This window comes from Bombus huntii, chromosome 13 (assembly GCF_024542735.1).
Source record: "Bombus huntii isolate Logan2020A chromosome 13, iyBomHunt1.1, whole genome shotgun sequence".
NCBI classification, from domain to species: domain Eukaryota; kingdom Metazoa; phylum Arthropoda; class Insecta; order Hymenoptera; family Apidae; genus Bombus; species Bombus huntii.
This window is the reverse complement of record NC_066250.1, coordinates 3,823,690-3,836,940: the sequence shown is the minus strand read 5'-3', so window position 1 is coordinate 3,836,940 and position 13,251 is coordinate 3,823,690. Positions and strand designations below refer to the sequence as shown.

Sequence of the window (13,251 nt, the reverse complement as noted above, 5' to 3'; positions counted from 1 at the left end):
AACCCTAACCATCAATAATTATAATTCTCACGACCTTCGTGATCAGGAGAGGGTGTTAGAGTACCAGTAAATGGAGGAAACGCGGACGTGATCCTAACTTCTGCGATAGAGGGCCAAGGATTCGTCAGCATCGACGGGAAGAGAACGTACTTAAATCTGTTTGAAAGTTCTGATCGAACCTCGACACACGCGCAGACGCAACCTCAGCCCACTAGAACTCAACCACCCTCCATTGTTGGCACAGGGTTAGTGTTTCATACAAATTTCGATACAGATATCAAATAAAAAAGATTGTTCGGTGTAGAATTTAAATTCAAGTGTTTGAAGGCAAATTCAACAATTTTGGTTTTTAAATCTTTCATTTCAATTCTTTAATGTTTCAGTGCAAACCTCAAATTTTTGAATTTAAATTTTCGATTTAGATATGTTAAAATCAATATTGCTCTCACAGATTTGCAGTTGCACAGCCGGATCCACCGACAGCAACTCCACGACCCAGCGCACCTATTCGAAGACCGACGTTTCATAGAAGACCAACTCAGCCTCCGGTTAGAATTGACACTTGTATCGTGGGTGATACGAGCACTTGTGACATCAGTCAGCACGAGGCCTGTGCCACTGTTCAAGGAGTATCTGCGTGCCACTGTAAGCCAGGATATGCGAGGTTGCAGCATTCTTTACCATGCAAAAGTTCGTTAATATTTTAAAAGCCAATTTTTTAAAAAATTTATATAAGTTCATTATATCAAACTATCAATCGTTTGTAGAAATTATAAGTATCGTGGTATCAATCAGAGTGGATAAGATTTACGATAGAAAAGTGGTGTGGGATCGAGGATTTACCGATAGAGATTCTGAGCCCTATCAAACATTGGCCTACGAAGCAAATCGAGCTGTGAGCTAATTTAACGTTCGATCATATATGTTGAAAAATATTGAAATATTAAACAATTATTTTTTCCTGTTACCTAGATCGAATCTGCTATGTCGATGACGCCATTTTCGGACGAGTATATGGGCTCCTTCATAAATGGAGTATATCAAGGGGATGTGAGCCAGGGGCAAGGGGGTGTCTTTGTGAATGCAACCTTGAAACTCACTTATGAGCCAAGAACAATTAGACCAAGCTTAGCAGGGGAGCTACAGAGACATCTGCTCGGTGTTATTCACAGAAGAAGCAATAATATAGGGAACAGCGCCCTTTATGTTGACAGTCCACCTGGATCTATATCAAATTTACAAGGTGAACATGAAAAAATAACTCTCTATTTTAAACGAACTTCATTAAATAAAAAATAAAAGTTAATCTATACCTTTTAATCTCTATAGACTTGGACGAGTGTGCGTCGTCAGAGTTGAACGATTGTCATTCTTCGGCGGTTTGTACGAATAATTGGGGTGGGTTTACTTGCACTTGTAACCCTGGATTGAAAGATCCTCATAAGGATGATCCTAATGAATCCGGTAGAACATGTATTTCGTGTGCTTCGACTTATTGCAATAATCGTGGGTCGTGCTCTTACCAGGGTGACCACATGCAATGCACGTAAGTAAATGAGAATATCTAATAATAAAAATAAAAAATGATTGATTTTTTTAATAATACTTTGGTCGAAAGGTGTTCTGGTAATTACTACGGTACCCAATGTGAAGTCGATGGAGAGGTTTTGGGAGTAGCGATAGGAGCGTCTGTAGCAGCTTTAATAATCATAGTCCTGACTTTAGTATGTCTGATCATGTGGAGGTGAAGATACATTTTTATTATATTTTTATATAATTTATGAAATGTATTCTAGGGGACAATAGTTGACAAATTCACTTTCTATACGTGTTACAGTCGAAGATGGTCGCGTGAACAGAAATCGGTCGGCTCACCAGTCTACGGTTACATTCAGGGTGGAATACCTGGTACCCTACCAGGAACTTTGGCAAGGGTTGGTTCTGTAGGTACTCTTGCTTCCGTGAAACAAGGGCCACCGACCAACTTGCCACCCTACATGTGGGCACACTTTGGCGATCACATGGCAACTGCCAATGTATATGCTGTAAGCGACAGGAATGACGATAACAGCGTTCCTTTAAGTAATATCACAAGCTTACAAGAAACACTATTCAATTACGGAAAGAGAAAATACTACGAAACTGATAAAAATAATCTTCGAAATATTTTAATAGACGAAGCCACGAAAATTGTCATTTAGACCTCGCTGACCATTTTTCATAGAAATATACCTATTTCCTAAACTAGCTGACGATAACATTTCTGTTCAAAATTTCGTGAACTCTATTTCACATCTTCCGAATTACACCAAACGATCTGTGTATCGCATCATCGATTGGACAGTGTTCCTTGTTAGTTAAAGATAACACGATTAGAGATAAAACAACGACAAATTATATTTTCATGTGTATTTGAAAGATTTATTCCGATAAAAAGTATATTAAATTTGTGTTTGATCTTAGACGGAACCTATGGGTCCAACTCGACCAAGTTCCGCTGTGTTCGGTTATCCACCTCTCAATATCCATGGAACATTGCCACCAGTACCATTGCCACGACTCCAAGCTCCGACAAGACCGCGACAAAGACATCAGCCAGATCCAGACAGCTCGGATTCCGAGCCGCAAGATAAGGACAGGGCTGATCTGATTCCGCAGAATAGTGGTTTTCATGTTCCCAGGCCAAAGTCCAGGTCATCGTTGGCGGTGAATATTCGTTTTTCCAATATGTCATTTTCCACGCTCGGATGCTTTGAATATTCAATGATGCTTCTATTTTTAGAATCAAAGCGGAATCTACAACGACGTGGAATACGACCAAGGTGATGTTCACCATTTATCGAAAAACAATATCCCGATGTCTACTTACAGGCCGTACTATCGAACGTGAAATCCCGGAAAAAACCTAGTTATATGTATATTGGTAAGGACGCTTGTACTGTGAGAAACGAGAACAAAGAGAACAGATTTATCTAGATATTTTAATCGACGTTCTAATTTATACCAATTGTTTCAATAAAACGAAAAGAATATTAATTAATCGTTGGGAAACGAGAACATAAGAGAATGAAATCAATGCACCTACTTAAGTTCGTATCATTGATCGCATCAATGTAAGTCAATCTGAGCAACTACTTAACTTCTATTTACATGTCTGTTATTCTATAAATATTTATTGTACTAGTGTTATCCTCGAAATACTTCGTAGAAGTCTAAAAAAAATATATTCAGGCTGTTTTTTAACGACCTAAGAAAAGAAAGGGTGTATAACGAACGATTAGCATGAAAACGATTGCCCCTTACTATTATGTAGTTAATACTTGTATCACGTTTAGTTATTTATATTACACGATAGAGTGACAACTATGAACGAAAATGCGATGCAATCTGACACCCAGAAAATGTTCAATCTTATTAAATTACTAACAATTTCATTTGTTTACTGTGCGTCATACTGCAATCCCCATTTTCCAAAATAATTATCACTGAATTGTTGACAGCAATATTGCATGTATGTAATGTCACTTACACAAACTTAAGAAGTTTGCTAATAATTAAGCAATCTTAAACGTAGAAATTGCATTGTAAACTGTAAGGTTTCCTTACGAGACGAGCTGAAACGTAAGGGCAGTATACTGAATAAGTATATACAAATAGGACAGTATACTCAACAATGCGTTCATTGCGTTGCGGGGTGCTAATACCATAATTCAATATGTAACTTTTGTAATTATATATTATATATTTTTGCAAATTGAATACAGTATACATTTGAAAATTTGCGCGTCATTGCCTCTTTTTTTTTTTAATTCTCCGATGCCTACTGTACAATTCTTCTTCAACAGTGTAATACGATACATAATAAACGTAATAAACGTACGCCGGAAATACTATGCGCATACTGAGCAAAATCTTTGTTACAGATAATTTCAATAAACACCAAATATCTCGACAAAGCATGTTAAACGGAGAGAATAGAAAATTCGATTATGCTGAAAAAAGTTTGTTAAGAAATGTTACATAATAGTTTGGACGCAAAAATTCGATCGCACCCAACAAAGAGAAAGAAAAGCGGAATCATTTGGAGAATTAAACTTCGATTACCATTTTTTTCGTTTTTCTTTTTTTTTTTTTTTTTTTTTTTTTTGGAAGTATTCGACATTTTGGTTCTGTTGTTTCACTGTGGCACCTGACCTGAGAAAGAGGAGAGAGAGGATCTTGGTAATGATTCGTAAAAATCGAAACAGTACATCGATAAAAATTCAAAGAGACAAACGGAGTGCATCCATTTATTAAAACTGATTATAGAAAGGACGAAGTTTGGAAATAGATTTCATTTTATCCCATTTATAATTCTTTGTGAACATGCGAAAAAGATTTGTGATTTGTTCCTTTTCCAAAAAGTTGTACAATATGTATTATATGTGTATCGTAGAACGACAATGGTAAGAGAATATGTTAAACGTCGATAAATTGCATAATTCAATATTTTAAACTCTCTTTCATCGGTGTATCGAAATAGATACGATTTAATTAAAAATATCAATATAATAAATATGAAATATTAATAAATATATATATATATATATAATAATAATAATGATAACTGTCATGATAATATAGTAATTTCTTCTGATATATATATATATATTTAGAGCGATACTTTGAACGATAGAGATTAGGTCTTTTCTCAAAATTTTTTTTGTTCATTTTGTATTTTGGTAATCGAAGATATTACATGCTAAAAACGTCGGTCCCGAGTTTCTCGCATACGATACGATGCCGATGTATAAGCGACAAGACCATTCCGCGATGATCACATTCGACGACAAGAACCAGTGTTGGGTATGTGTTCGAATAAAATTTCAATGAAATAAAAATAGCAAGGGAACTGTTAATTAATAAATGGTTTATTTACTATTGGAGTTATTCGTTATTGGAATTATTTATGTTATCTCTTGATAAGATAATGTTATCTAAGTAACATATTATTATACATATATACCCTTATTTCAGTCTCTCGTTTATATATATAACAATAATTTATAAATCCTGAAATATTTATTGTGTTCTATTGATATATCCTGAGGAATATATAAATTAATTATTGTTTGCGTGTTTATATAATGTACACATATATTACGTATTACAAATAATAATAATAATATATATAAATTATATTTCCAAGGATATATCAATAAATATAACATGTACCTCAAGAAATTTATAAATTATTTTTTATATATTTATATTTAATACTTTAACTAATATATGTATAATATATAAAATATATATATATATATATATGACTAATTGGAAAAAGAAAAATTTAGTTGTCCGTTAAAAAATTTCGAATAACAACAGTGAGAATGATATCTACCCAACACTGGTAAGAATGATATATGTACATTCAGTGATTAATTAATTATCCCACAATCGGTGATAAGTCTGCTTATAAGTATGTATGCAAATAGCAACGTGATATAAAGTGAATTGGAGAAAAAACACATGTCGATGATAAAGACAAAGAGATCTAGTGAAAGATGTTGGAAGGCAAAGAGTGGACGTACCCTTAGACTATAAACGCGACTGTCGGTTCTTCGCCTTTTTCAACAATGATTCTCAATCTACTCGAAGAACCGACAGCTCGTTTGCATTCGCTTGTCGATTAAATTTTCTGTCGCATCGTATCACGCTGTGTTACAGCTAAAAACAATAGATTGGCTAAAACATCTACGAGTACATAGTCTTGTTGCAATTGTAAAGTTATTCTCATTGAAATCGTAACAATTTACATGCCAATACAAATTTACGTTCGCGAAGTTTCAAAACGAAGGACGATTGGAGTATTTCAATTGAAATAAGCGAATAGAGAAGTAAATGGAAAGTAATGTAAGAAATCTACTACGTAGATACAGTATACATGTACTCTGTTTTAGAGAGGTCAAAGGTTCCGAGATTTTCGTTGTCAAAATTTATTTCCGAGAGTCTAAGGGACATTCGTTGATTCGAAAATAATATTTCGATGTAGGCAACAATTGGTCGCGTTGGATGCTCGAATTAAGCCTCGATTTCCATTGATCAAATTTTCACAGAGAAAATTCTGTTTCGACAAGCAAACACACTACATATTATAAAGAATCAATTTTTAGTATCAATATCAGTATATACGTAGGTATTCAAAGTAGAAAGTGTAAAGTATCACAAGAATTACAATAACTATTTTACATTATCGCAAAGATCACGTTCTCGCCCTTACTGTCTCGGTTGCACAACAATAATAAGCGCTTTCCTCGTTTTCTTTTTTTTTTTTTTTTGTGCACCAGCGCTAATAAAAGCGCCAGTAAATACTTCGTCGAACGAATGTGTCCATAAATACGTCAGTCTTAGACACAATAACTATAACGATAACACCACCAATGGAGCAAAGCCGCGATAAAGATTTACGCGTTATGATAAAACGTATGAAGACGAGAACAGTCATCCCCAATACTTGGGTCAGAACCCAAAAGCTTGGAACATGGTCGATAGTTAATGTGTAGCAGACAACACAGAGAGATGGGGTTCTTGGCAAGGTTCTGTAAAAAGACTTTTAAAAAGAGGGGAACAAATAACGTATCAGCATAGCCTAGAAATAGAGGCAAATAGATATCGACACTATAGGAAAAAGCGCATGTCCTTGCAGAAACCACTTTTTTTCTCACGATATTGCTACTTGTGTCTAATCGTATCAAGTACATTTTTACACATAAGTAGAACTATCGTTATAAAAGAATTGGTTTTTCTAAAGACGTGGATCTTTCTTGTAAGTTTTGATTTCTTTATTAAAATGGAGAAATGTCCAAACATTATAGGAGCCGAGGAATAACGAGAGGAGCCAGCAAATCTCGAACTTCGCAACGGTAAGCTGGGGCTCTACGCCCTTTGATCAAATGCGTTTTGTCCAGGCGCTCTCTTTTGTTCCCCGCTGTTACTGCTCCTTGCATTGTTATTGATTAATTATGGAGGCTCCGACCCCATAATTTAATATCGCTGGAACCGTAGCATTCAACGATAATAGTAGGAAAGACCCGTACCAAACCGTAAACCAGAACAAAGCTGTATAATATTGTGAAATTTTAGTAGCCGATAGATAATTTATTAGGAGAAATGTATCAATATTATCTGTTTATATTATATTCCTTTTAATCACTTTTAATCACAAGTGAAGATTTATTTTCCATATACCTCTTAGGGCACAATCATACAAGACAAAAGCAGTATATACACTCAATTGAAAAAGTCTCCATATATTGCATTAAATCATTGCTGTTTGAATCCTGGAAGCACAGTAGAAACAAAAGGCTTTATAGATTTAGAGGTATTAATTAATTCTTTCCTTCCTTCTGCTTCCTTCTCTTCTTTCTCTTCATTACTATTTTTTGTTTCCTTCTCTTTTTCCCCTTTTTCATATGATGTAAAATTTTCATAAAGAAAACTGCGATTCGACAAGCAAACATACAACAAATTTATTATTAAGAATCAATTTCTAACATCAGTATTAGTATCTTTATGTAAATTTATGGTTTTCACCGTTTTCAATATTTAATAATTTACATATTACATCATGTAGCTTATACGGTTTTGTTAAATGAGATAACATTGAAAAAAGAACAGGTTTTCATCATTATTATTAAAACGAGAAATAATCATGCTGGATTTTCAAATCAAATTGTTTGTAGAATTAATAAGTTCCAATTGTACGATCCATTTATGGATCCACACGAATATCCATTATATATACTTAAAATCTTAAATATACGGTTTTATACGGGTGTTTCACACTGTGTAATATTTGTAGCGCTCGACCTGTGCGTCGCGTGAAACACCTTATATTTAAATTCGAATTAATAGGTAGGAGTAAAAAAATGCGTGAGACACATATAAACAGGGATAGTGTTAAAGGTTATATAGCGAATTAAGAATGTTGATAGAAATAAAATGATCGGTTTATCATTCACAGAGATATAGCTGTGATTTTGAACGATGAATAATGCTTAGATAAATGTTATCATCGAATATTAACCCAATTTCGGTTCACAAAGGTACATGCACTTAACCAATTCCCTTAGGCCATACAATTCATTTGTTGACAATTGGAAATCGAAGCAGACAATCGTTATCCTTGCGGAACTTACTTAGCAGTTTACTTAAGTCGGTGTAGGTTGCGGATGAGGTGTACGAGGAGCCGTTGGGATCGCATTCGGCCTATGAAATCGGTCGAATAATTGGTCTAAAGTCAATACAACCCCAAACCCGGTCCCTGGATCCATGTTAATAAAGGAATCCAAGTTGTCCTTGCACGCTGGAATGTTTGCAAAAGAAGAAACGAATACATGTGTAGTAAGAAAAAAAAAAGGAGAGAAAGAAATCCCTTTATAGTTGCGTAGCCATGCCTTAACGTTATTCGATAAACATACTTGATGTTGAAATTGGCGGATAATCCGGTGGCGTCTTGATCCATGTTCCATCCTCGCGTTTCATATGATGTCGATCCGATGCAAATTCTCGCAAGTACACATTGGCTGGGATCACTCTGAATCTTCTGTGATGTTCTGGCTGTAGAACCTCGTCCGACCTAAACGTTTCCATCGCGTATTTCCAGAAATGCGTCGGAAACGGCAACGCGCTATCTAAATCGTAAACAACCGCCCTTTCGTCGGGTGCGTAGATAAGGATTACGTGGAAGTCCTATGGATACAAACAAACACGTTTTTTCCCCCAGAGCTAGCTCTATCATAGTTACAGGCTTAAAAAGAAAATGAGAAATCGTGGTCTCTTCGACGTTAATAATCGTTTTCTTTTTTGTTGATTTTGCCAACTGACCCAAACTACGAGCTTATCCTCGTCCTTTCCTGCACGTTGTCGCCAAAGCGGTACGCTACGCCAGGAGTTGCTCACGAAAGCAACATAGCAATGCTGTAATTCCGATCCGTGTCTGGTCGTTACATCTTGACAGAGCTTCCATACATTTTCCTCGCTAGAATAACATAGTTTGTTCTTGCAGACGACCGTGTTCGAGATGATCAAAGATACGCGTTTTTAGATGTGTGCAAATGTGATGCAACACGGTGCAACACGAACGGTGGTAGAAAACAGGAAAAAAGAAAAGAAACGATAACTCGGGATTGCTAGCTTCGATCACAATCGACCAGAAAGGAAAAACAGTGCACAGAAATAGAGGAAGTGCATGTAGTGCTTTCCGATGAAGATTCGTGATATATATGCAAGCAACTGGAAATGTAAACAGCGCATAGAAATACTGTTAAATGTAGATGATAAGTCGTATGACCCGTGAATCGATATTATTCAAAGTTTTGGAGCAAATGATGGAAATAAGGTTACTGGAGATGCAAAGGAAAGTTTATGTACGGCTGGTAGGTGCTATGTGTTTGTCATGAAATAAACATAGCAGTTCGTTCAAGCTGAAAGACGGATGAGACATATTGTCGATAGACTTTCATAACGAACTAACATGCATGATTAATTCGAAAGAACGTATTAAACTCCTATATTCCTGTTGATCAAAGATTTAAAAAAAAAAGAGGCAAAATACATGATTCTACTAATAAGCAGTGCATGGAAACGCGCGGGTCTTTTCAAAGCGGTGCACAATAGCGTATCATGATTCGTGGATATTTCATACATTTTAAAGATGGCGGCAACATATCGCACTGCCGTCTCTGTACTACTGCAACGTATCGATCCATCGCAAGATATACCGCAATACGACACGTTTATTTGTTCAAATCGATAATTTTATAGAAAAATCGGACAAATTTCGTGAAAACACTTACCAATAACAACTCGTATACACGCACTCGGATGCTTTTGGGAAAAGCTGCACCAACGGCTTCGTATGCCCGGTTTCACGAGGCTCCCCGGCCATTCTTTGTTTACAAACTCGATCAAAGTACCACGATTCGGTAATTAATTAAATACTATTTCCAGATTGTTAAAATTTGTGCAATTCGTGACTTAAACTGCACGTAAACATTATACCAACTGATTAGATCAATCTGGACAGTTTGATAATACTCAAAAAGAATCCGTACATCCGATCTTCCCAGATATCATTGTTTGACTGCCGCTCGTCGCTACTCCACTCTTCTATGTGGCCATCCTACATCCGACTTGCACCTGGGTCGCAGCGCTACCACGCATGCGCGAAAGCAGTCGATTTAAATCACTAAATTTACATCTCTGAATACATATTAAAAAATGTTTTACAAATTTATACGACACACGTTTGTTTTACGTTTTACGTCTAAATTTTCATTTTATAATGCTCTTGGAACATACTTTTATAATTGCACATCTGTATAATAGTTTCACTATCAGTAATTCCTTACGACACGTTTCGTAAAGAATTTTTTTTACAATTTCATTAAGTTTCCATTTGTAATAATCCATTTGTATAATTTAGTAACACAAAATTTAGTATACGTTTTATATATGTGTGTATGTATGTTAACTGTATATCAATTACTTGTATTTACTGCTCTTTTGTTGACCTTACTATATAACTCTACTCAGTACTACACATGTAAACTTTTAAGCAATCAGAATATTGAAATCTTAATTGAAATTCCAAAAGTACAAGATAAGCAATGCCAAAATATAATGTCAGGATATAATAGATAATGTCAAAATTAAGCAGATACAATAAACAATACTATAACATTACAATGTATTGAAAGCGTATAATGCATATGTACTGTGTACAAATATATACATACGTACCTTGACCGGTCGGCAACTTTTGTACATAAAAACACAAATATACTAGCGACAAGTAGACAAGTTAACGATATATCAACAAAATGAACTACATCTGTAGAAATGTAGGATCAAAATGTAACGAAGCAACATTTTCGCGCTTGCAAATATATTTACACTCCTGTACGATAATTACTGTAATATCTTTATGCACTTTATTATGTTGCTCGCACATCGAGAGGGTTCGTACGAAATCGATTAAATGCAACACGTCTAAAGTTAGTAAAGCTAAGACTGGCCGTGAACTTTGAATATCACGGAATAATATCACGTGCGTCATAACATGAAAGCACGTTAGCTTGCGATATAGAAATTCGTCGACATTGCACCAGTGACCTCGCCAACTGGTTCGCTTTGTAACTCTGCAGGGTCGTTTTATTTCATATTGTCACGCAAATCTTCAAGGATTATTGTAAATATGGCAACAAACGCTGCAAAAGCTGTTTTAAAGCAGGGTAAAAGTGTTCTGTTAATATGTGACGTTCAAGAGAAATTCGCTAAGGTTATGTTCGAATTTGATAAAATCACACAAAACTCGGTGAAATTGGTAAATATGTAGTAATGGATATAGCATGTGATATAAATATATATGTACACATAAGATAACACGATTTAATGGGATCTTAGGCTCTTAACATTCGGTACTTGAAAAGATTCTAGGTTATGTAGTACAAATCACTGAGCATAATATAGATTAGATTATATATGTATATATTTACAGATAAATGCATTGAAGCTTCTAAACGTTCCTATAATCGTTTCTGAGCAAAATCCAAAGGCTCTGGGTAAAACCATTTCCCAATTTGATATTTCTGGTGCCAAAGGGCCATTTGAAAAGACTCAATTTAGCATGTGTATTCCTGAAGTATGGACATTACATAGTTATTCTTCTACAAAGGACACTGTTAAAATACCTTTTTCGATAATTTTTAAAATAAATTTTAGATAAGCAAGGAACTTTCTACAATTTGTGCTGGTCAAAAACCAGATTCAGTTATTCTCATTGGTCTTGAAACCCATGTATGCATAGAGAATACAGCAATCGACTTAAGACAAGATGGATATGAAGTACACACTGTTGCAGACTGCTGTACTTCTCGTACTCAAGAAGATAGATTATTGGCCTTACAGGTAAAAATATAGCGCAATCTTATAAAGAAACAAAATTATAAATGGATATAGTGGTTAATCTGTATAACTTTCACAGAGGATGAGAGATATAGGGTGCCATATAGCTACTTCAGAAAATATTATTTTCAAGTTACTAGCTGATGCAAAGCACAAGGAATTCAAAAATATTCAAAGTTTGGTAAAAACACCAACGCAATATACTAATCTAGTCCCTCTTGCAAAGATATAAATCACAATGATAAATATAAAATCCTCGAGACTAGTAGGAAAAAATATTTTTTAGAATGATGTACAAAAATGACATAATCTTTATTAAATAAAATTTAATAGAAAGAATACAAAAATCTCAATCTTTTCCTGTCGAACCAAATCCTCCTTCTCCTCGATCAGTATTATCTAAACTATCTACCTCTTCAAGTTCTGGATATATTATTTTTTCACAAATTAATTGGGCTATACGATCACCTGGTGCAATCTTGAAGTCCTCATTACCATGATTAAATAGCACTACTCCCACATTTCCTCTATGTTAAAAAAAAACAATGAATGAGAATTTGAACATTTTTGATGCAAAAATAGTACAACTCCACAACCATCCATCGTATCTCTCATGCTCCAACATTCAGAAACTTATCTTATACATTTCACAACTGTCTCATAACCACTATATACTATATATAATTTAATTGTTAAAACACTCACCGATAATCGGCGTCAATAACACCTGCGCCTACATCAATATGATGTTTCCATGCCAATCCCGAACGTGGTGCTATTCTTCCGTATGTGCTGTCAGGAACTTCAATTTGCAAATCTGTTTTGACGAGTGCTTTACCATGTCCAGGCACAATGTATTCATAGGCACTGTTAAAAAAATCAGTACTCATTAATATATGAAACTTTGATAATTCGGAAACCCCAAACGTTATTTACTATTGTATGTACATGTTTCGCAAATACATATACCTTCTTAAATCGAACCCAGCAGCATATTGTGATCCCTTTACTGGTGCAAACGCTTTATCAGACAATTTTACGAATTTTAACATTTTTCCTTCGTTTATCACTGACTTGTGAAACTTGTGTAACTTCTCAAACCACTTGATCGTAACGATACTGAAAAAACAGCGGGAAACGAACCGCCTTTACAGTCCTAGTAGTCCTAGTTTACCACGTAATACGTGATTCAAGTTCGAAAATCTGCCAAAGCGCGAAATTTTAAGTGATTTTGGAATTGTAAAAGGTAATTAAATTATAAAGGACAATGTTAAAAATTGTTGTACTTCTCAAAAACGAAAAGCT

The 13,251-nt window shown here is 35.0% G+C and overlaps 4 protein-coding genes across 8 annotated transcripts in view; 2 read left to right on the top strand and 2 right to left on the bottom strand.

Moving 5' to 3' along the window:
- LOC126872717 (cyclin-dependent kinase 4) overlaps positions 1–597 on the bottom strand; it is a 26,102-nt gene extending 25,505 nt beyond the window's left edge. Inside the window, exon 1 of one of the 2 annotated variants that reach the window (XM_050632849.1) lies at positions 450–597. The gene's annotated coding sequence lies outside the window, so the exon portion shown is untranslated. The remainder of the gene's footprint in view (positions 1–449) is intronic. The other variant, XM_050632846.1, reaches the window with a different exon arrangement.
- Positions 1–4,095, top strand: part of LOC126872711 (uncharacterized) — a 20,912-nt gene extending 16,817 nt beyond the window's left edge. Inside the window, exons 7-15 of one of the 2 annotated variants that reach the window (XM_050632824.1) lie at positions 47–245; positions 452–690; positions 768–895; positions 973–1,243; positions 1,330–1,546; positions 1,619–1,744; positions 1,838–2,045; positions 2,464–2,706; positions 2,783–4,095. In XM_050632824.1, coding sequence (XP_050488781.1) covers positions 47–245; positions 452–690; positions 768–895; positions 973–1,243; positions 1,330–1,546; positions 1,619–1,744; positions 1,838–2,045; positions 2,464–2,706; positions 2,783–2,890 — 1,739 coding nt within the window. In that variant the 3' untranslated portion in view covers positions 2,891–4,095. Of the gene's footprint in view, positions 1–46; positions 246–451; positions 691–767; positions 896–972; positions 1,244–1,329; positions 1,547–1,618; positions 1,745–1,837; positions 2,046–2,463 lie in introns of both variants that reach the window. The other variant, XM_050632823.1, reaches the window with a different exon arrangement.
- Positions 3,719–13,120, bottom strand: LOC126872725 (protein N-terminal glutamine amidohydrolase-like). 3 transcript variants are annotated; one of them, XM_050632867.1, is made up of 5 exons: positions 12,916–13,120; positions 12,652–12,813; positions 8,866–9,019; positions 8,460–8,730; positions 3,719–8,344 (listed from the first exon to the last, which is right to left on the bottom strand). In XM_050632867.1, the coding sequence occupies exons 1-5, from the start codon at positions 12,996–12,998 to the stop codon at positions 8,190–8,192; spliced, it is 825 nt and encodes a 274-aa protein (XP_050488824.1). In that variant the 5' UTR covers positions 12,999–13,120; the 3' UTR covers positions 3,719–8,189. The 3 variants fall into 3 exon arrangements, with proteins under 3 accessions (XP_050488824.1, XP_050488822.1, XP_050488823.1); XM_050632865.1 differs by lacking the exons at positions 12,652–12,813; positions 12,916–13,120 and adding an exon at positions 9,837–10,601 and having other exon boundaries at positions 3,719–6,589; positions 8,178–8,344; XM_050632866.1 differs by lacking the exons at positions 12,652–12,813; positions 12,916–13,120 and adding an exon at positions 9,837–10,598 and having other exon boundaries at positions 3,719–4,194; positions 8,178–8,344.
- On the top strand, positions 10,783–12,293 carry LOC126872728 (isochorismatase domain-containing protein 2-like). Its single transcript, XM_050632870.1, has 4 exons — positions 10,783–11,365; positions 11,540–11,683; positions 11,764–11,949; positions 12,026–12,293. The coding sequence occupies exons 1-4, from the start codon at positions 11,237–11,239 to the stop codon at positions 12,176–12,178; spliced, it is 612 nt and encodes a 203-aa protein (XP_050488827.1). The 5' UTR covers positions 10,783–11,236; the 3' UTR covers positions 12,179–12,293.
- Positions 13,121–13,251: the final 131 nt, after the last annotated feature.